The 20627-nt window shown below is 39.5% G+C and overlaps 2 protein-coding genes across 4 annotated transcripts; one reads left to right on the top strand and one right to left on the bottom strand.

Moving 5' to 3' along the window:
- Nucleotides 1-344: 344 nt before the first annotated feature.
- Nucleotides 345-18297, bottom strand: HPDL (4-hydroxyphenylpyruvate dioxygenase like). 3 transcript variants are annotated; one of them, XM_087960175.1, is made up of 2 exons: nt 18209-18297; nt 345-2776 (listed from the first exon to the last, which is right to left on the bottom strand). In XM_087960175.1, the coding sequence occupies exon 2, from the start codon at nt 2725-2727 to the stop codon at nt 1564-1566; it is 1164 nt and encodes a 387-aa protein (XP_087816301.1). In that variant the 5' UTR covers nt 2728-2776; nt 18209-18297; the 3' UTR covers nt 345-1563. The 3 variants fall into 3 exon arrangements, with proteins under 3 accessions (XP_087816301.1, XP_026521542.2, XP_087816302.1); XM_026665757.2 differs by lacking the exon at nt 18209-18297 and adding an exon at nt 5362-5655; XM_087960176.1 differs by lacking the exon at nt 18209-18297 and adding an exon at nt 5237-5340.
- On the top strand, nt 10209-15217 carry LOC113410958 (selenoprotein Pb-like). The gene is made up of 5 exons (XM_026665758.2): nt 10209-10306; nt 12037-12277; nt 12817-13029; nt 13598-13736; nt 14106-15217. Exons 2-5 carry the CDS (start codon nt 12057-12059, stop codon nt 14328-14330), a joined length of 798 nt encoding a protein of 265 aa, XP_026521543.1. The 5' UTR covers nt 10209-10306; nt 12037-12056; the 3' UTR covers nt 14331-15217.
- Nucleotides 18298-20627: the final 2330 nt, after the last annotated feature.

The following is a 20627-nucleotide window of genomic DNA, read 5'->3' as shown; positions in this document are numbered from 1 at the left end:
CCAGTTTCTTTTGGGAACAGGTAACTGAATAATCATTGTTTGCCTACATGCTACTATTGTACTGCATTCCATTTTCCTATATGATCAACTATTTTAATGCTTGAAATGTCTTGTTTTATAACTGTGGTTTCACTAATAAAACTTCGTTTTTTTAAAAAAAGTAGCGTGCTTCCATTTTTAATGTTTCCCAAAACTTGTTAAATTTGTGAGAGTGGTGTTGAAAAGTGAGTTGATCTTAAATCAAGATAGAGTGTACAGAGTTATAAACCTTTCTGTATTTTAAGGTGATTTGTTTCACTTGTTTTAGCAAGGAGAAATATGACTGTGCTATCCAAGGCAATATATTCAAGAACATCCAACAAATAGAACTATATTTGGACAAGAAATAAGTATGGTAGATATTTATGAGCAGAAAAACATACAGAGAGAACAGTTACCACTTCATACCACTTTCATTAACATTCAGTAGCATTCAATAACAGCAAGTGGATGTGACCAATGCTTCATTGATAGGGGTAACCACTAAGTTAATTAAACCATGGCTACTTTCCAGTAGTAATATCTAAATAAATGAACTGAGTAAATCTCTTCATATTCAATGGATTCTGAAGTAAGAGCCCGTCTACAGAACTATTGAGCCAAGTTTGGACATATATTAAGATTTATTAGCAATACGTTTTGAGAATCACAACATTTATTCACAGTTCTTTGCATTAGATAAAAATTAAGTCAGGTTCTTTTCACTTTTTAGGAGTGTAAATAGCATAATAGCTACATTCCATCTGTATATAAATGCTTGGATCTATAAAGATTCCCTGTGGTTTCATGTTCTGATAGCTAAAAAGATGTTCTGATTCATGTAACAGATACCCTTGCCTCCTGTTTGTCCAGTTAACACCAAATTTGGAGGATGCAAGTAGTTAAGAACAGAGAGAACTGATTTTCTTCCAATAGTAAAGAATATGTAGTCCAAAGTTTGTTCTTGGTGGCTTCAGAGCTTGCTTTTCATTGAGACTTTTTCTTACCTAACTTGGTAACTTTCTTCACTAAGAGTATTGTAGCTAAGCAATAGGAATCTTGCACCTTTTCAGATTTGAACTCCATGATCCCAAAGACTGTGGGGCTTCTGCAGATAGCGGTCACTTATTCTAATAGAGCATTTCTCTCTTCCTAGGGAAAGCATAACTGCCATTCCCTCAGGCCTTTGTACTTTGTTAAAGAAAAATCAATTACCAATTCAGTAGTTCAACTAGCAAGGCAAAAACCTACATGCTTTCAAGCGTGGTTGTTGTCACAACATTGCCATGGTCAGGTCATGGGTTCTAATTAGATGATCTTCCAGGTCACTTGGAAACTCTTTAATCCAAACCAGCGTTGACCTGACAAATGCAACTAATGTCAGAAGCTTTCACTCTTGGCAATAATCTAAATTAACAAATCTGAGTGGGCCACTTTTACTTATGATCCATTATTAATCCTGTACCGACTTCCAAAGGAGCCCGGACAACATAAGAACGCGTCAGGGTTTTCGCGCTGGGGGGGGGCCTTGCTGCTGATCCTCCTTCACTTCCAAAACCGCGCTTGAGCCCCACAGCGCTCAATGAGTTCTATGAAGAAGGTCTCTTCTGTAAAAAGAGGTTTAGTGAAGATCTGCATCAGGTATTGCTCCTTGAGCAGGCTAGGGCTAGTGTCCTGTCCTTTGTCATCTACTGCCGCATCAAGGAGGATGCCGTAGTCTTTCAGGAGCTGAAGATCTTGCCCAACTTGCTGTATCTCCTTCTCTTTGCTTTTCTCATAGTAATATGATACGGGTGGTTTGAAAAAGCCGACTCCGGACTTTGCCATGGCTGCAGCAGCACTTACAATGTCTGTGGTATAAAGGGCCACATGCTGGATGCCGGCGCCTTCATGCTGTTGTAAGAAAGTGTCCACCTGGCCCATCCTTTGCCTTGGCAGCGACTCAGCCAGGACAAATTTACAGTCGGGCTCAAAGGGTGACAGGCGATCAACACTGTATTGCATGGCAGTAAGACGAAGGCCCATGTCTTCCCCTTGGATTCGAAAGCCTTCTTCAGCATCATCTTGATGGTGGATGAAGAAGCGCTGGAAACCAAAACAGTTTTTGTACCAGTCCAGCACAGCTTGTGAGCTACCTTGTGGACAGGCATAGGTGATGTGGTCAAAATATATGGTCTCCTTCTCCTTCTGGAGTTTCTTGGGGGCAACTTCAACTTCACAGAAACCAGGCAAGAATGGCCCACCATACTGGGATCGATCAAGAAGAGTATGGCTAACATTGCCCACAATGGACCTCACTACAGAGTAAGTAACAAAACCATTTTCATCTGCTTCAGTGGTGGGAGGAATAAGGATCTTGCAGCCTTTCTCTTGTAGGTTTCGGGAGATTCCAGGGACATCCTCTACCTCAAAGCAAATATTGGAAGCTGTGCTGACTCTGTACTGCAGGTTCACATCATACAGGATCCCTTTATGCTTACAGCAGTCTGAAGGTAAATCTGAAGGTGAAAAGTTTTTCTCAGTCAGCTCCCGCTCTTCATTGACAATAAAAATAGCATCTCCTCTTCGGAAAGCCTGCTGCCTCTTCCTCTCTGCTTCCCGTATAGCAAACAGCTCAAAGCCAAACCTTTGCACCAGGTGACTGGCCAGCTGTTGGCCCTGAAGAACATGGAATCCAATGTAACACAACCGCTTCGGAAGAGCAGACATTATGAAATTTGTAGCTGGTTAGTTGCAACACATCCTTTTGCTATTAAATCTACAAAAGAAAAAGTCCAGATCAGTATCTTTAAGATAGGATAGACCAGAATTTAACCGTAACTGGGCCTTGTTCTATTGCACCAATAAAAGCCACCCTGATTTCATAGGGAGAGGCAGTTTGGTGTAGTGGTCTAGAAACAAAGCCTATAAACCAAGAAGCAAAAGTTCTAGTCCCACTTTGGCACAAAGCCGACTGATTAACCAATCCTACTCTCTCAGCCCTAGAATCAGACAATGGCAAACTACTTCCAATTAACCTTGCCAAGAAAACTGTCAGAACTTGTCCAGGCATTCTGTCCTGCCAAAATCAGCAATTCACTTTCCGTTCTTTAAGATGCAGTTACAGTAAATTCTGTTTTTAAACACAATAAAGAATACATATCAGAGGTGGTATTCAGCAAGTTCTGATCAGTTCTGGAGAACCGGTAGCAGAAATTTTGAGTAGTTCAGAGAACCAGCAAATACCACCTCTGACTGGAGGTTTTACAGTATCCTTCCCCTGCCATGCTTACCCAGCCACGCCCACAGAACTGGTAGTAAAAAAAAAACTGAATCCCACCACTGATACATATGTCTTAAATTCCTTTGGCTCACTTTTTAGTCCTATCCCAGAATGTTCCCACTCAGAAAAAGGAGAGGAACAGGACATTCAGAGATAACAGAATGCACAATTGGTGAAACATAGAAGCAGCAAAACTATCACAGCAACTATAAGAAAGTGTCTTGGCTCCTGCTGTATGGACATTTACACCACTCAGGCCCACCCCCGAGCAGCCAAAGAAATTCAAAAGCACAGAGCTACACTTATTGTTGTCACAACTATCTGGGCAGTTATTAAAAAAAGAGAGCTTCCAAGCGTATGCACAGAAGTCTTTCAACAAAGCCACCTGCCACTTTTTCAGTACAATGATATGGTGCATTTTTATATATGACAATATAGAAGCATAGATATTATTATGTATAGTTTATCCTTTTTAAAAGTACATTTTGCCATGGATCCCGTCAAGAAGGAACATAACAATCAACCATGGATGCCGGCTTTACAAGAAAGAGGGACTTTGAACAATAGGAAAGCAAAGATTTTTATAGACGTTGGAGGCAACAAGACATGAAATCCTAGGTCCTTATCAGCGTAATTGGGATTAGTTCTATTATTAGGCAAAGGAAAAGGGGATATTCAGGTCATCAAGTGATAGAGGATGAAAAGTTACAATTTTGCCAATTTTTTTGCTAAGGCTGCCCTTGGACTGTGCTGCCAGCTGGTGAGGAGGCTTCTATGGAATTAGGCAAATAGATGAAACCAGTTTGGCCCTGGTCTCTTCTAAAAGACAGGGAGGAAAAGAATGTAACCTCCATTCTACTTGCTAGGTTCATTGTATTTCTACATTACTATTTTGAGCTATCCTTCAACCTTATTTCACATTTGTATAGAAGCGTTGGAACCATTTTATTGATCCCAACTGAGGGTTTTTCCATAAGGCCCTCCACAATCAGTCAGAGCCACATGATCTTGTGCTATGTATCTTTAAAGCAAATATTGGAAGCTACTCTGACTCTGTAGCATAGATTCACATCTTACAGGATCCCTTTATGCAGCTCAGAGCTATGCAATCCTAATGCCCTCATTATGTTCTGTGGCTGAGCCAACTGATTTCTTTTTCTGATGCATTTCTTTGAAATTGTACTAAAGACAATCCTCCAGATTGAAATGCTGAAACTGTAGTGTTTGAGGGCCAGATGGTTGGTTTGGAAGTTCCTCACATCATGTCACCTCCTGAGCTTAAGACTCATTGAGATGCTGGTCTTTCACGGCTACCTTCTTGCCTTTGCAGCTTCCTCTCCTACAGTTACACTTTCTTCAGATACAACATGAACCAAAAACGTAGCCTTTAGTGAGGGCTTGTAGTGATTGTGGTCATAGTTAAGAATATCACAGCCAACTTCAAGCAGCTCTCCAGGAAGTGGGCAGTGATGCATGGCTCTGTCCTGTCACAGGGCAATTAAATGGTCATTTTAAATATTACTTTTATTTGATCATATTACTTGGTGTTGGTTTACTTTCTTTAGAGTTACCATTTCTCTGACTGTTTGAGGAAAACAGGTTCTGGGCTTACTTACAGGTAAGAAAATAGATACAAACTGCTCCTTTAAAAGGGAGACTTTTCCGGACAGACATGTTGCCTTTCAAGTTGCTTAGATCGAGCGATCAGTAGAAAAGATGAAAGACTAAAATACGTTGCATTTTAAAATACTTCCGATACCTGCTCCTTTTTACCTTTAAAAATAAAACACGTTTTCTCAAGACAAGAAGTTGCAAAAAAAAAAAAAAAAAGAGTTTCTCCCCTCCGCAATAAATCTAAGACGCATGCTTTATCCAAACTATTCCACTCCCAACTCCCCATTCTCAGTCGAAAAAAAGGGATTGCTTTTTAAAAAAATTTACTCGTCCTCTTTTTACCCGGCAGCGTAATTATTTCCTCTTTTGGTGCCGCTTCCCCATCGGGCGCCCGTGCCACGTGCTGATTCCATCTGCTGCCTCCCGGCAGAGATTCTCTGCGTCCCTTCCACTCCCTCGCCTCTCACCTGATTTGAACTCCTTATTTCTCCAGTCGTTCTCTCTCCTTCCATCCGGGAATGAATTTATAACAGCGGCGGTGGTGGAAGAACACGGTAAAACACCAACTTTTTCACGACCTTGACTTTAAAAGTAGCAGCTCCGCAGCACGGAAGCGGAAGATGTTCGAGGATGGGATTGCGCCTAAAGGCAGTTGCACTGCATTTTACAGGATTTGGATAATCCAGGGCTACCCAGAGCCTTGCTGCTAAGCTTCCCCCCCACTCGGCCCCTCCTTACCTCACACAGTGCCTCCTGCTTGTAGAGTTGTAATTGGAGGAATGTTCCAATCTTCAGGGATCATTGTATAACCATTTTTTATTCCTTCTACAAGTCCTCTTGTAAAATTACCACTAATCCCATAGTCTGTAACTGCCTTTTTTAAAACTCTCTTAAGATCTGATAAGGCAGACCCTCCCATTCTGCTACTTGCAGTCCAAGCTGTGGCCCCTGACCAGGACGATATTTTACTGGACAGACAGACAGTAATTCTGCAAGTTCTGTTCCTGAGGCAGAGGCATCCCTTTTAGAAGTCTCTACCATTTTCTGAAAATAAGACTGAGCAGTAGAGTCGGGAGGCTTTTGCCCTTTATCTGCAGAAGCTGAGGGAATTGAAGACATATATTCAGGTGAAGAAGGGGGACAAATGACAGCATTAGTATAACGTGAAGGTGGAGGTGTTAAAAGAGAAAGTTCATTGTGACCAAATTTTTCAATTGCATGCCTACATAAATGCCACACCTGCAAAACTTCTATTTTTTGCTCGAGGTTCAGTATGCAATGTTTTCCCTATACGTTCCCAATCAGTTAATTTTAAAGACCCCTGTTCTGGGGACCATAGGCACTGAGCTGCAATCTCCTGGACCAGCCTTAAGAGATTTCTCTGTGGTACCTCAGTATTATTTTTCTTCAACAAATAGCCTAATTCATCTACATGCTTCCTTTGTTCCTCAGAAAGCAAAGACCCCATACTTACAGAAACCGAAAAGTTGAAGAAACCACAAAGGGTTGAAGGTGCACCAAATCCTTGCCGGACGAAGTAAGAGGGTCCCTGTTCATGCGCCACTTGTTGTAATGACGAGGCAGTCGAGTTGTTTGATCATGAACAACTGAATCATGATGATCTTTATTGGAGTCTAGTCTTGCATTTATACACATTTTCAGTTATCCTCCATCATTGGTTAACTTTGGTTACTGCTTAACTTTCTTTACACAGTAAAGAAACACAGCAGCACACTAGCACAGTAATACAATTAATTATCTCTAGTTAAAATCTAATATATGTTTACTTCTTCTCTCTAATCCTCCTTTAGATTAGTGACTTTGTTTACCTGAGTTGTATTTGCTTGGAAACATTCTTTATCTGAGGTTTGCCATCTGAGATTGGAACATTCCTGCAATTACAACTCTACACATGCTGTCTTTCTGTTTTCCAATTGAAATCGGAAAGAAAACATGAGGCGCTGTGTGAGGTAAGGCAGGCGGCTGCTCTCTCTTCGAAGAGGCTTGTACTTTTTAAACTTGTCAATTAACTTTAAAAGACAGCTGTCTGTATTCCTCTAGGGGTTTAGATCTCGGACAAGGAAAGGAATGATGAACGTCGACGGCTGCCTGATCTCGACTGCAGAAATCCCATGGTTATTAGATGGCAGCAAAGAGATGTTTTGGTACTCTTGTTACCATCTAGTGGCCATTCTCATGATCTGCACCTGGATACCAGCAATAGCACTTAACACTTGTTTATATACTGCTTCCCAGTGCTTTACAGCCATGGTATTCAGCAGGTTCTGACCAGTTCTGGAGAACCCGTAGCGGACATTTTGAGTAGTTCAGAGAACCAGCAAATATCATCTCTGACTGGAGATTTTACAGTATCCTTCAAACTGCATACAGTCAGCAAAAGTAGCCTATAGTACTGCATTCTAACCATTGTGCTACCACAGCTCGTATTATGAATCCTAATACAGTTAATCCTGGATTTCCAACCATTCATTTAGCAGCTGTTCAAAGCTACAGCAGCATTGAAAAGAATGACTTATGACCAGTCCTCACCCAACAGTCACAACATCCCCACAGTAGTGTGATCAAAATTAGAGTGCTTGGCAACCGGTATTTATTTAGATAATTGCAGTGACATATTATTGTCATTTGTGATCTTCTCAGCTTCTGACAAGCAGTCAATGGGGGAAGGTGAATTTGCTTAATAATCCCATGATTCACTTAATAATTGCAAAGATGCACTTACAACCATAGAAAAAAGTCACACAATTGGGCATGATTCACTTAATCAATTGCCTTGCTTAGCAATGGAAATTCTGCTTCCAGTTGTGGTTATAAATTGAGGGCCACCTGTAACTTTAATCTCAGAATATTTTACTGGTAAACTTGCTAGAGCAAGGCAGAAGCAGGAAACAATGAAAATCAGATATCTGATTGTATTTCTGAACTGCATAGATAAAAGGAAGGTCAGAAATGCTTTTTGTGTGCACAGACCTCACATCCTAGTCCTAAAGTATTACATTTTAAAGTATAGGTACCACTTATTTTGGGTGTTAAGAAAAATCACTGAATGTGTTTTGGGGCATTAGCACTATTACTTCACAAATAAATCTATGAGCTTGTTCCTTTAAGAGCAGATGCTACTGCTTTCTTGCATAAGTCTCTAGATTATGAGACTTGGTGGTAACATCATTCTGACCCCCTAATCTCCCTTAAGCATTTATCTTTAAAGGCACTTTTGGGTCTGTTGTTGCTTAATACATTTCACTCATTATTGCTTTTGACTCTTTTTACAGCAAACACTTTCTAGATAATGGGATGCCGGCAATGAGTATTTTATCTGCAGATGAGAGACCCTAGCATACACTGAATGGAGTGAGCACACTTGGAGAAAAGTTGGGCTGTGATTATAGATGTTCCCAAAGTTGAATTTTCAACAACCAGAGTCAATGGGAAAGCCATCCGGAGGTTGGGACCACAGGACATTGCAATTGCACAGGATTTGCCTAATGATGACAACTGGGACTGCCAGAAGTGCCATCGTAAGTTGCCATGGTCCAATGACATTGCTCCTTAAACTGTGCTGTTTAGTGATGGACTTCCCAATCCCAATTACTGGTGGTGAGGACTTTATTTATTTAAAAGCTTCAATTGACTGAAGCCAGGACGGGTTACAGAAGTCAGTATCTAAGAGCTCCAATACAAGGACCATAAAACAAATATTTCTTCAATGGCTGTATTCACATGATAATATTCCTCTAGCAATATACATTATTTCAACCATGTTAAAATGATTCAGAATGACATACTTTGGGATTTAAACAAGTATATTAAAGATCTATACATGGAGCAGGTAAATGGTGTTGTGCATGCAGTAGCCAAGTTGTTATGGAGCACATCATGTAAACCACAACAATATTCATTTTATTTGATTTGTACATTACTGTTCTTCAGTTGAATAGTACCCTAAAATAAAATAACTGACTTTCAAGGCCAATTTGGCATGTTTCTCTGCACCAACTAGCCATCTTTGGACTAGAATCACATGCTGCACTAAACCATAAAGCATTGATTACTGACTCCAATGGGTTCACATAGTATGCTCTGCCAAAATGAAACAAATATTTGAGTGTTTCAGGGACTCTAGTTTTAGTAGATTTTAAGTATCAAGCCACACTCAGAGTATTAAAATATTACTTTGTAGGATGGTGCCTAGTATAGAGTCATTTCAATTTACTATGGAAATGAATAGTAAATGTACCAGCTTAGATAGCACAAGCAAATATTCAATATCTGTTTCCCAGATTTGGCCAGATTGGATGGTTCTGAAAAACTGAAGCAAGTTCTGAAGCATAGTATGAAGACAATAGTGTCTACTGCTTTGGGACTTAGCAAACTGATTTTATTTATTAGACATATCTGTGTGCTGATGTAATCTCACTCCTCAGAAACCAAAATAAAAATACATCATTAGTACAAGAATAGGAAGAAGATAAAAGGTAGCAACTCCTCAAATCAGGAAAAGTCTCTCCAAGGAAGCTCAACCTTCCTTGTACTAGTAGAAACCTAACGAAGAGAAAACAGCCAGATCTTCACAGGGAAGCATAATTTCTTTATGCCTAGGTGAGGCTGTTTTGGCTCCAAAGGAGCTACACTATTTCTTCATTATTAGAAATAGATGGAATTATATCCTGCAATTATAGGATTTTAGAATTATTCAGTATTCCATCTGCCTCTCCAAATGTTTCAGAGGAAACAAGAACTTGGAATGCAAGGGAAGGGGCTTTTTATTGATTCGTTTTAGAGTTAGCCTCTGGTAAGATGGGTGGCCAATAAATGTCATAATAAAAAATAAGTTTCCCTGTCCTACAGATTTCTTTTTTCATCAGGCAAGGTTATTTTTATACTTGCACCTGAAATTGTTAACCTGACAGTTTGTCTGCTAGACAAACTGCCTTTTCTGAAACATTTATAACAGGTGCCTCCTTTGCTTCATAATGAGGCTGGTTAACATGTCTTAGCATTTTTCTTCATATATCGTAAAATATTAGAAAATAGTTGCTACCCTCCTTCAAAGCTATATTTTCTTACATACACTGCCTGGTGCTGCACAGTATTTCTTTCACTTCTGTATGTGATGAATCTGAGAGAAAAAAAAGAAGTGCAGTTGGAAGGCTGGCAATGATAAGTCCAAAGCCTAATCCTATAAATATCTCCAGGGATACGCCTGTATTTGGCTCTTCCCCAGCTATCTTTCTCCCAACCCCTTCTGGGTGGAGAGATCTGGGATGAAAATTAACTTACACCAGGGGTCAGTGCAGAGTTGGGAGGTTGGATCCATCAGAGCAACATCAGGAGAGTCCCAGCTTTCTCAGTGGACGGAGCAGAACAACGGCAAGATTCACAAGAGAAAAGGTAGCATATGACCTTGTTTGGAATTCTATGTATGGAAGAAGTAGAATTTAATTTGGTTCACCGAGAAATGTTACCACTATGAATATGAGGGAGGGAGGAGGACATAAATGAAGAAGTAAAAAAGCACAATTGTTTCCTAGTCAGCTTCTTGATTTGCTCCTGAAGGGCACAACTTTGATACCACATTACTTTCCATTAGATTGTCTATAGAGATTCTCAATCATCCAGGTTATGGTTATCGCAAAGATGCTTTTCCAAAAAAAAAAAAAGCAACTGGGCTTTGTTAGTTTCTTGGCCTCACGGATCAGAAGCGAAACGTTTTCAAGAAGGGGGAAAAAACTAAGAAAGTCCAGTTGCTTTTTGTAAAGCATCTTTGGGATTTCCATCAGACTGGCCTCAATGGTTAAGAGTGTAACAGGTTTTGAGTCCTGCAGCAGGAAGGCATAATAAGTTTTTCCATACGTATTTTCTGAGCATGGCATCCTACCCTTCTCTACTATTACTGGATTATTTTCTTGAGTGCAGGAAGAGAGAAAAGAGCATGTTTGAAGGGAATGTTAGGCCAGTGATGCAGACAGATTGTATAGTGTCAGGTAGGTGGGGAAAGGAAAACTGTGTAAATAGTTACTGGGTATGTCAACATTGTTGTTTGTAATAAAGCTGCAGATAATGTTCCAGACATTATGTCTGGCTGATAGTACTGGAAGACTATTGGCAAAGAAAATTATTTAATTTGTCCAAAGTAAGAGGATTAACTCTGGTTCAGCTAAAGAATTTTATCTTCCTACACTGCCTCTTTTCTAGGAACAGAACATCTAAATAAATATTGGGGTTTTATTTGTACTCTTTGGTTGTGCTTCTATGATTTGTGATGTAGCCTTATTTTTTTTTTTCATGAAATCAAGACTTCTATTAAGCTAAACATGTGGGACCCAAATCTATAGCTAGAGCCGCAGAGTTATTTCCTGGAATCCTGAATATCCATTTCAGTCAATGGAAATGTAACTTCTTAACTGATAAAAGGAACAAAGAAGGGAGCTCAGCTATGATTGAAAGAGTACAAGTGAAAATGATAAACATTTGGGAAGTGCAGCACTGCTTTTGGGCAGACCAGAATTTTGCTTTTCAGCACGTTACTAGGAAATTAATGAAAAAAACTTTAAAGAAGGCTTTTGCTGATCTTATCAGCTACATGCAACCACCATTTTCTTTCCCTTCCCCTCAACCCATTTTTTGTATGATCAATTGAGTGCGTTTCTCACCTCTGTATTCCCATTCTTTTAGTACTCTCCCTCTCTCTCTTTCCCTTTCTCCCATAGGTGTAGTAGATATAATGGTATAAATTAGATATACCAGTAGTTATATTTTCTTTTCTTTTATTTCATGTCTTTAATTTCTTTTGCATATTATTTCTTATTTCTTTTCTGCACTGAGCCCAAAATGTTGATGCAGATGTACTAGGGATTGGCAAAACATTCAGTGCATCAGTGGTTTCATGCACAGAGCAGCAGGCTTGAGGTAACTCTGAAGTGATAAAGTTACAGTAGATGAGATAGAAGGTCTGTTGGAATCTTTCTCTCAAACATCCAGGCTGCCACCCTCAATACATTACTAAAGACTCTATTCCACTGCACAATGGGATAGCATTGTTTATTTTCAGTGGTGCAAAATAGACTATGGAAAGTGACTTTTCTGGAAAAGATCCTTAATTCTGCTGTCTTTTCTCATAGGCTGAAGGGAAATAGTCGGGATGGGCTACTTGCCCCCGACCACAAAAGCCTTGCTGCTGGGACTGGTGATTGCTGCTACGGTAGCAGAAGGGGTTGTGGTTGACAACCAAACCAGAATATGCCAACCGGCCCCACACTGGAAGATAAATGGCATAGAACCAATGGCTGGAATGGAGGGCCAGGTGACAGTGGTGGTCCTTTTGAAAGCCAGCTGACAGTTCTGCCTCAAGCAAGCAGCCAGGTTAGTTCAGCCCACAGAGTAGAGTTTTTGGTTCAAGAGCTATAAAGTGCCTAAACAGAAACCACATCTTTGGCGATGAGGTTGCTGCAGAAAACACTGAAATTAGCTCAGCATTAATTGAACTGTTGAAAAGACTGATTCTCCATCATTTCCTGTTCTGTGAGATATAAAATGAACCAATGGCTGTAATATGCAAGATGTGATATACAAAGGAGAATGGCTATAGTTTAATTCATGAATTTAAATACTGCATAATGTGCATTCAGATATCGCTAAAAACTTTCAGCTGTAATAACAGGCTATTTAATGAGGCATAAAATAAAGTGGTCTCTCTTGCTCTACAGATTTTATCCCAAATTATAAAAGCATCCTTCTTAATTTATCTCTCCTAATGCCTCATAATTCCTAACCAACTATGAGAGTTGCAGTCCAACACATCTGAAATTCCACTATCAGTAATTGGGAGGGGGAGAGGGGTGTTGAATTACATCTGTGCATGTCTTTTCTTAAATGTTATTTATTGCTTTTTTCACAACCAGTCTTGGCAGCTTGCAAGAGAAATTGTCTGGTGATGGCATGGCCAATGTCAGTTTCATTATTGTGAATGAAAAGACCCCTTCCTCCAGGGCAATGTACTGGGAGCTCAAACGCCATGCTCCCAAAGGCATTCCAGTTTTCCAGCAACAAATCCTGGAACCTGATGTCTGGCAAATTCTACTGGGCAACAAGGATGACTTTCTGATATATGACAGGTTGGTAGTACTTGACACAATGGAAGAATCCATTAAGTGGATTTGCAGATACAACATGATTATGACATTCTTGGATTCTGTCAGGCACTGGGGAAATCAGGATATCCAGGCACTTCAAATGAGTAGAAAGATTTATTGCAACTTAAGCTCTCTACAAGAGTCTGACCAACTAATGGTCAAGGGAAATGTGCGAGAGATAAAAAGGCATTCAAAAGGTGGGCTGGAGTTAGATTTCTTGCAGGCATGCAGGGACTCAAGATTTATGATGCATTTGACCCCTCCCTTAGACTCAGCCTGGTCATCTGCAGATTCTACAGTGGGGGCTGAAAGGAACTGACTAGGCTAAAACTTAAAGGCAAAAAAACTATCTATAGAGCATGTATAGTAGAGGGAAGAAGGCAAGAGGCATGTTCCCTGACTTTTGGAGAGGGAACCTTTTCTTCTCATTCTGTCATTGATAAAAAATGTCAGCTTAGCCAAATTATATTCTGTTCATGCATAGATGGACCCTCAAGTGTTCTGAAATAAACTTCTTGCACTTTTCTTCCGTGGCATCTGGGCTCTGCAGGTGCAGGAAGCTCACTTTCCATATCCAGTTGCCATACAGTTTTCTGCACTTACCATATGTTGAGGCAGCTGTGCGCTATACGTCCCGCAAAGACTATTGTGGCAATTGTTCCTGGTATTATCTGAACAGCAGCCAGGAGGTAAGAGTTTAAGTCTTCTCTCTCTCTTGAGCTCTCCCATTTAAGCACAACATTTCTTATTTGCTCAGCTTATTTTTTGATACTCCAAGTTTTCTGATTATACATTTTATACAATGAGGATAAGAGAAATACAGTAAAAGGGAAGGCATGTGTCATATTTTCCTTTGCAGTATACGAGAACAACCAAAACTGGAATATTTCAATTGTATCTTTAACTGTAATAGGAGAGACTGAGCTGAACGATCTGAAAGAATAACTTTCTTTTTCTTCAGAATAATATATGTCATTTCCCTTCGCCCTTAAACTGTTCCATCTGGCTTCATCTTGAGTCCATCTCATAATATATCAGAACTTATTGCTATTTCACAGGTGAATAACACAGCAAGTACTCCTGTGATGACAACTGAGGCTCCCAGAGACAAAGTGAAGAGCCAGGAAGCATTGAAAAGCCAGCCTGAAAAGAAAAATCAAGAAGCGCCTAACTTCAAACACCTAGCCCAGAGCCATTCCCATCATGGGGGAATTAACACAGCCCAACCATCCCTCCATTCTCAAAACCATTCAGTTAACCACCACACAAGAGAATCTCACTAAATGGCTATAGTATGGAAATAAACTCTCAACTGTTAGGAACCCCAAAATCTTACACTAAAAAAAAATTAAGCAAACAATATAAAAAATAGCTAAGGAGTAAATTTACACATCTCAGGAAGGAACAGCTCCATGTTTGCTCACAGTAAGAGTATACCAAATTATCTCCACAGGGATAAACATCATATTAATCTATAATAGCTTTTGTTTCATTGTGGTGTAATTAACTTGAACTCGAGTGGTTTAACGGAAGGCCTGAGTCCATAGGTTGAATGGTAAGACGTTTTAGACATTGTGTCCCAGAAGACTATTTTGTGGAAGTGCAGATTGGTATTTCTCACTGCCACACCTATCTTCTAGGACGGTGTTTCTCAACCTCAGCAGCTTTAAGATATGTGGACTTGAGCTTCCAGAATTTCCTGGATAGCACTGGCTGCAGTTGGAAATCTATGTGATGTTCCCTATTTTGGTAATGAAATATCTGCAAGAAAACCTCAAAGCACAGAGAGCACCAAGGACCTCACAGTTCAATCCCGAGCTACAAATATTCTATCAATTGTCTAATGTCTACGTCTGTATGCACTTGGTCTTCTGTGTCTGGGAAATCAGTTTTGATTCCCCACCTTTACATTTCCTACTTTTCTGCACTCAATGAAGTATGCAGTGTAACCTAAATGTTGCAGTCACTGCAGCCTGAAACTGTTCAGAAAAGTAGTTAGCTAGATGGGATGGGGATCAGAATTAGAATTTGAGAAAGGGTGACAGACTAAGTGAGGGCAATGGAAATAAATTTGGCACGTTCATATCCGTGGACCTGGATGGCTAATTTGAGGATTGTGATGTATGTGGTGTTCCTGGATTCTTGCCAGAATAAAGAAAATAAAACATAATGAACTGAGTTTACAGAAATGTTACTTGCTTCTATATACATTGCACTGTATGTCGTCAGAAGGTTTGGAGTGAAGCCTAAATAAGTAACGGGACATTATGAGAGGAACTGGTGAAGAAAGTTGATTCTTGACATATTGGTAAAAGTGATGAAAATGGATACATCATGTACTGAGTAAAAATAATATCGCATTCTGGTGGAAATAAACTATCTGAAATTACATTCAAAATCTTCATTTTCAATATCTTCATGGATCAAAAGCACTAGAAATTAAAGCAAAGTCTTTTACTTAAAGCACATGCACAAATAAATATGACCAAATCAATTTTTGCTTCAGGTGCCAAAATTAAAAATTATTCCTAGTTATCAAAATTGTCTGATATTCTTCCACATTTGATCTTTTCCGCTTTATGATTTGTTTACCTTTACCACAAATTGGACAAAGACCCTGAAATATATGAGTGCCGTTAACATGATTAGCAAATATTTGTGAAAGCTTAACCTTTAACTGACTTCTTTTCTCTATAACAGCAGTTCACTCAGAAGAAATTGCTGTTCCATTTTTTTTAAAAAACTATATCTATCCCCTGGCCTAAGAATAAGGTGACACACATGTTTTTCCCCTCTGGTTTATTTTCACAAAAATCCTATGAGTTTGGCCAGACCAGGGGCCCCCAAACTTGGCAACCGTAAGACTTGTGGACTTCAACTCCTAGAATTCTCCAGTCCGCATAGTTTTCTAGGAGTTGAAGTCCACAAGTCTTAAAGTTGCCAAGTTTGGAGACCTCTCGGCTAGACTGACTGATGGCCTCGAGATTAGCTGGTTTCATGACTGAATGGAATTTTGAACCAGAATTTTTCAGCTGTTATCCAACACTACCAGCTGCATGGTCAAAGTAGGCAAGAGCCCAGCTGCAAATGCATGATTGAAGCCCCAGAGTTTTTAAAATGGTGCCAGAGATGCATGTTAAAAAAAAAAAAAAAAAAGCTTGAGCTTCAATAGTCTCAGCCATCTTGCACAACTTAACATCAGCAGACACCAACATCATATGGTGTATTGAATCCCACCCTGCCATATGATGTTGCTGTCTGGTGATGTTAAGTTAATAACATGGTTGTTAAGTGAATCTGGCTTCCCCATTGTGAAAGTTATCAGTGCTATGTAGACGTTCAGGGCAGTTCATTTAGTGACCATATAAAGTTTTGCAGAAAAAAGTGATTTATGACCGTTTTTCACAGTTGCGACCTTTGCAGCATCCCCCATGATCATGTGATTGAAATTCGGATGCTTAGCAATTGGTTCATATTTATGACCATTGCTGTGTCCCAAGTGTCAGGTTTGGAATCGTTATTAAAAGCTGCCACATAGCTGCGGAGGATTGGAGAGGGCTGATGTTGTTTGAGTAGCTCTCAGTAGACCAAATAGATTCTTTAGTAATTCAAGGTCATTGTGAATGGCACATTAAGAATTGAGACTGAAGGGGGATTGTTTCACATGATGTATGATGTGGGGAAAGGGGGATGGTTTGTAGGTTGGGTCCTTGTGGGAGGTCTGAGGGGGAAACTTTAGTTTCGGAATTCCATAGAGGTATCAAGTTTCTATTCTAATAAAAGTACTTTAAGATTATGGTTGTCTTGGAGTTACCGGCTGGAATGGATAATCTCTGGAACGCTGACACCAAGATCATGCGATCTCCTTTTGCAACCTTCTGAAAGCGAAGTAGATGGGGGAGCTAGATTCACTTAACAGTTGGGTTACTAACTTAACAACTGCAGTGATTCGCTTAACAAATGTGGTAGAAAAAGTGGTAAGGGGGCGAACTTAACTAACAATTTTTTCACTTAGCAAAATAAATTTTGGCCTCAATTGTGGTCATCGGTTGAGGACTAGCTGTACTGCCCAATGAGCCTGTTTAACATAATACAATAAGTAACATCTAGCTAGATTTCTTTATTGTTACCCTGTTAGACTGGCTGGAAGGAAATAACATCCTAGTGGAGGAAGAGAGAAGATTCCAACAGGGAGGGTTTCAGGAAGTTTGCTTTGTATTCGGTTAAGGAATAATACTGTCCCCTTTCATTGAAAAATATGACAGGTAGGCCTCAACTAATGACGATTTGCTTAGCTTAGATTACCATGAGCCTCCCCAGGAATACATATGATCTAGTATCAAAGTGACAATGGCCAAGATGCTCTCCCCCTCCCCATGGACACACGAGCACATTTCGGCCACTCATCAATCAGCCCACATTTATGACTGCTTGCACCTTCCTACGATCACATGACTTCATTTTATGATATATTTTGCTGAAAACCAGGATTTACTTCTGATTTTTGGCAAAACTGGGCCATAGGAAACCATGGGTTCGTTTCACAACCACCACAAAATTGATCACAAAACTTCATAACTGTCACAACTTGAAACCATAACGGGCAGGCTAAGCCTAAATCAGGCTAAGCCTAAATCAAGGACTGCTCGTTCTCAGTTACTTATGTCAGCTCTTTTGGTTTTGTTGGTAGATCTCAGGCAAGCTTAACTGGAAATAAAACAGCAGAGCATCTGCAGTAGATAGATAGTTACTGACTCGGTTATATACTTTGTAAATGTACCAGTTTGAGAGTGAGAGGTACCACCACTCAGTATTTCTCAAATGCGGTGCCAGCTAGCAAAGAAGTTAAACAAGAATGCATTTTGCCCCCACTATTTTTAATTACTACATGAATGCAGTGGTAAACGCCATTAGCAAGGAAGACTCTTACACCTTCAAAACTGACTAATAAATCTATTGCTTTACCCAGACAGTGCTGAGCTATTGTTGCAGAGACCAGTAGGTATCAGAAGAGCCATGGGATAATTGGTCCCTTTCTGTAGAGAACGCTCTTTACAGGTTAACTATGTGAAAACAAAAGTCATGCATTTTGCAAGGCCTTCAAAAAGTTTTGCTGGACCTTCAAAGGACAAATAATTGGACACGTCCCTTGTTTACATACCTGAGAGTTGTGCTGCAGTATTCAGGGAAACAACATACTCATATTTCTCGGGTTGCTTTGAATGCTCAGAGGAGCTCAGTAGCAATTCCACGTTCTCTTTTGCTCTAGAAGAACCCCAGATATTCCAGCTGCTTTGAAGCCAAGACCTTTTTACAGCATCTCTATACAGTGCAGTTAAATCCAGGTCTCAACTAGGAGGAAACTGGAGAATGTTCAAGCTTAGCATCAGCAATTTTCTTAAGAAAATTATTTCAAGTAGGGCTCCTAACGCTGTTGTATATTCAGAGGCAGAGTTTATAACAAGGGGATGGCTATGCAGGCTTAGATATTGGCTAAAAGCCAAGAATGTCATTAAGAGCGCAATTGGGGCATAACAAATTTATGTTTTAAATCAGCATTTCATTTGGCTCAAATTATAAATACCAAACTTGGGGAGCAAGGGGAGTCTTCTACAACTGCAGTTGAATATCTTACCATCAGCAATGTCAGAGGGAAAAGCACCTATTCTAAAAAGTTTATCCCTATGGAGATGGGAGTTGTTGTAATGACGAGGCAGTCGAGTTGTTTGATCATGAACAACTGAATCATGATTATCTTTATTGGAGTCTAGTCTTGCATTTATATACATTTTTAGTTATCCTCCATCATTGGTTAACTTTGGTTACTGCTTAACTTTGGTTACTGTTTAGCACAGTAATTAATACAATTAATTATCTCTAGTTAAAGTCTAACATATGTTTACTTCCTCTCTCTAATCTTCCTTTAGATTAGTGACTTTGTTTGCCTGAGTTGTATTTGCTTGGAAACATTATTTATCTGAGGTTTGCCATCCAAGATTGGAACATTCCTGCAATTACAACTTTACAGGGAGTCTTGAATCACGGGATAGTATCCTACTATACTGCAATTTTTCCAGAGAAGCTGCTATGAAAATTGGAGTGCTTTTCTGTTTTTGTAGCAAAATAACAGACTGAATGTTGAAATTATGAAATGAATATCAGGGTTTTGATTTTCTATTTGTTTTGCAATTGTTCAAAATGCTCTGTCAGGGAAAAAAGTCCGTGTTGCTTTTCTGTTCAATTGGGAAGAAATATGAATTTGTGGTAAAGGTTTATGAAGGTAACTAGAAACTGAGACCTTAAGACAGAGGAAGGAAGCCTTGATGTTTCAGCTCATAGTTAAAATATGCTAGAGCTACAGAAGGCTACTGTCTCTTTGGGGCTAGCAAATTAGTAGCATCAACAGACAAAGCTGGCAACAAATTCCTGATGAAAACAAAACACAGAAAAATTGTTAGTGTACAGTACTGAGCTTAAAGAACCTGACTTGGATGTATGACAGATTCCTATGAGATGAATCCAGCTATGAATTCCAAAGTAGTTATGTTTGTATCTACTGTATTTCATTTAAACATGAATAAGTGCAATCCCAGAGATCGCAAATTGTCTAAACATGACAACGTCTGGATTTTGCTTTATGTGCTGGAAAATTATTCTGCTGTTTACTATTTTGGCTGTGTAGCAGTATTAAAAACAGTTGACTTCATTTACCAAAGTGAGATTAGAAGTCAGAGTCTCCCATCTTTAGCCTGATGCCTTAACCACTAAAAGTCAATGACTCTCAAATCCTAATATAGTGATTAACAAATAATAATGGCTCTTCTGTCGCCATTTGAATATTGCCAGCTAGGAGGAATCTAATAGACCTTAGACTCTTAGACCTTAGCCTATTGTAAGGAAGCAATGTGGTGTAGTAATTAAGGTGCCAGACTAGGAATTAGGATACAGGTTCTGGATCTCTCTTAGGCTTCGTGTCAATCACCCTCTCACCAAAAATAGCATCAGGCTCTTCAAAAACCCAGCTGAAGAACAACCCTCTTGTTGCATTAGTATGCACTAATAATTCACTATGGGAACTAGACAAGCACAGGACAAATAAGAAGAATCTGCAATTAAGCAGACCAAATGCTAAGACTTTGTTCTGCTCTATTTCAACAAGACAAATTCATCTCCACTGCATATGACATCTTTTTAAATATTTGTAAATCACTATTTTATCTTCCCTTATTTTCCTTTGCGAGTTAAATGCACATAGGATTTGTGTTAAAAATCACTTAAGCCCTTTATTTACAAGTTTTATAAATTATTTCAATAGAAGAAAACTCTGAACAGTGTTTAATCCCCTATCTTCATTAATTCAACTTGGAACTGTTCAAAGTGTGGTTTAACTCACATAGTTTTCAGGTCCAAGATCAACAAGCAGCCAAGAAGTGTCTGTGGCTTTAGAATCTTGCCTGCTTCAGCAGCAGGCAGTGTCTTGTAGCAAGGAAATTCAATATGTATGATTTTGTCTTAGCCACAGGGGTTGTAAACCATGGTTCATGTACTACCATAACATAAGCTTACATTCACAGCTTAGG

Source organism: Notechis scutatus, chromosome 3, assembly GCF_049901735.1.
Source record: "Notechis scutatus isolate UNSWTSFEM ecotype Mainland chromosome 3, rNotScu1.2, whole genome shotgun sequence".
NCBI classification, from domain to species: domain Eukaryota; kingdom Metazoa; phylum Chordata; class Lepidosauria; order Squamata; family Elapidae; genus Notechis; species Notechis scutatus.
Note: the sequence above shows the minus strand (reverse complement) of the source record. Positions and strands in the feature narration are given on the sequence as shown.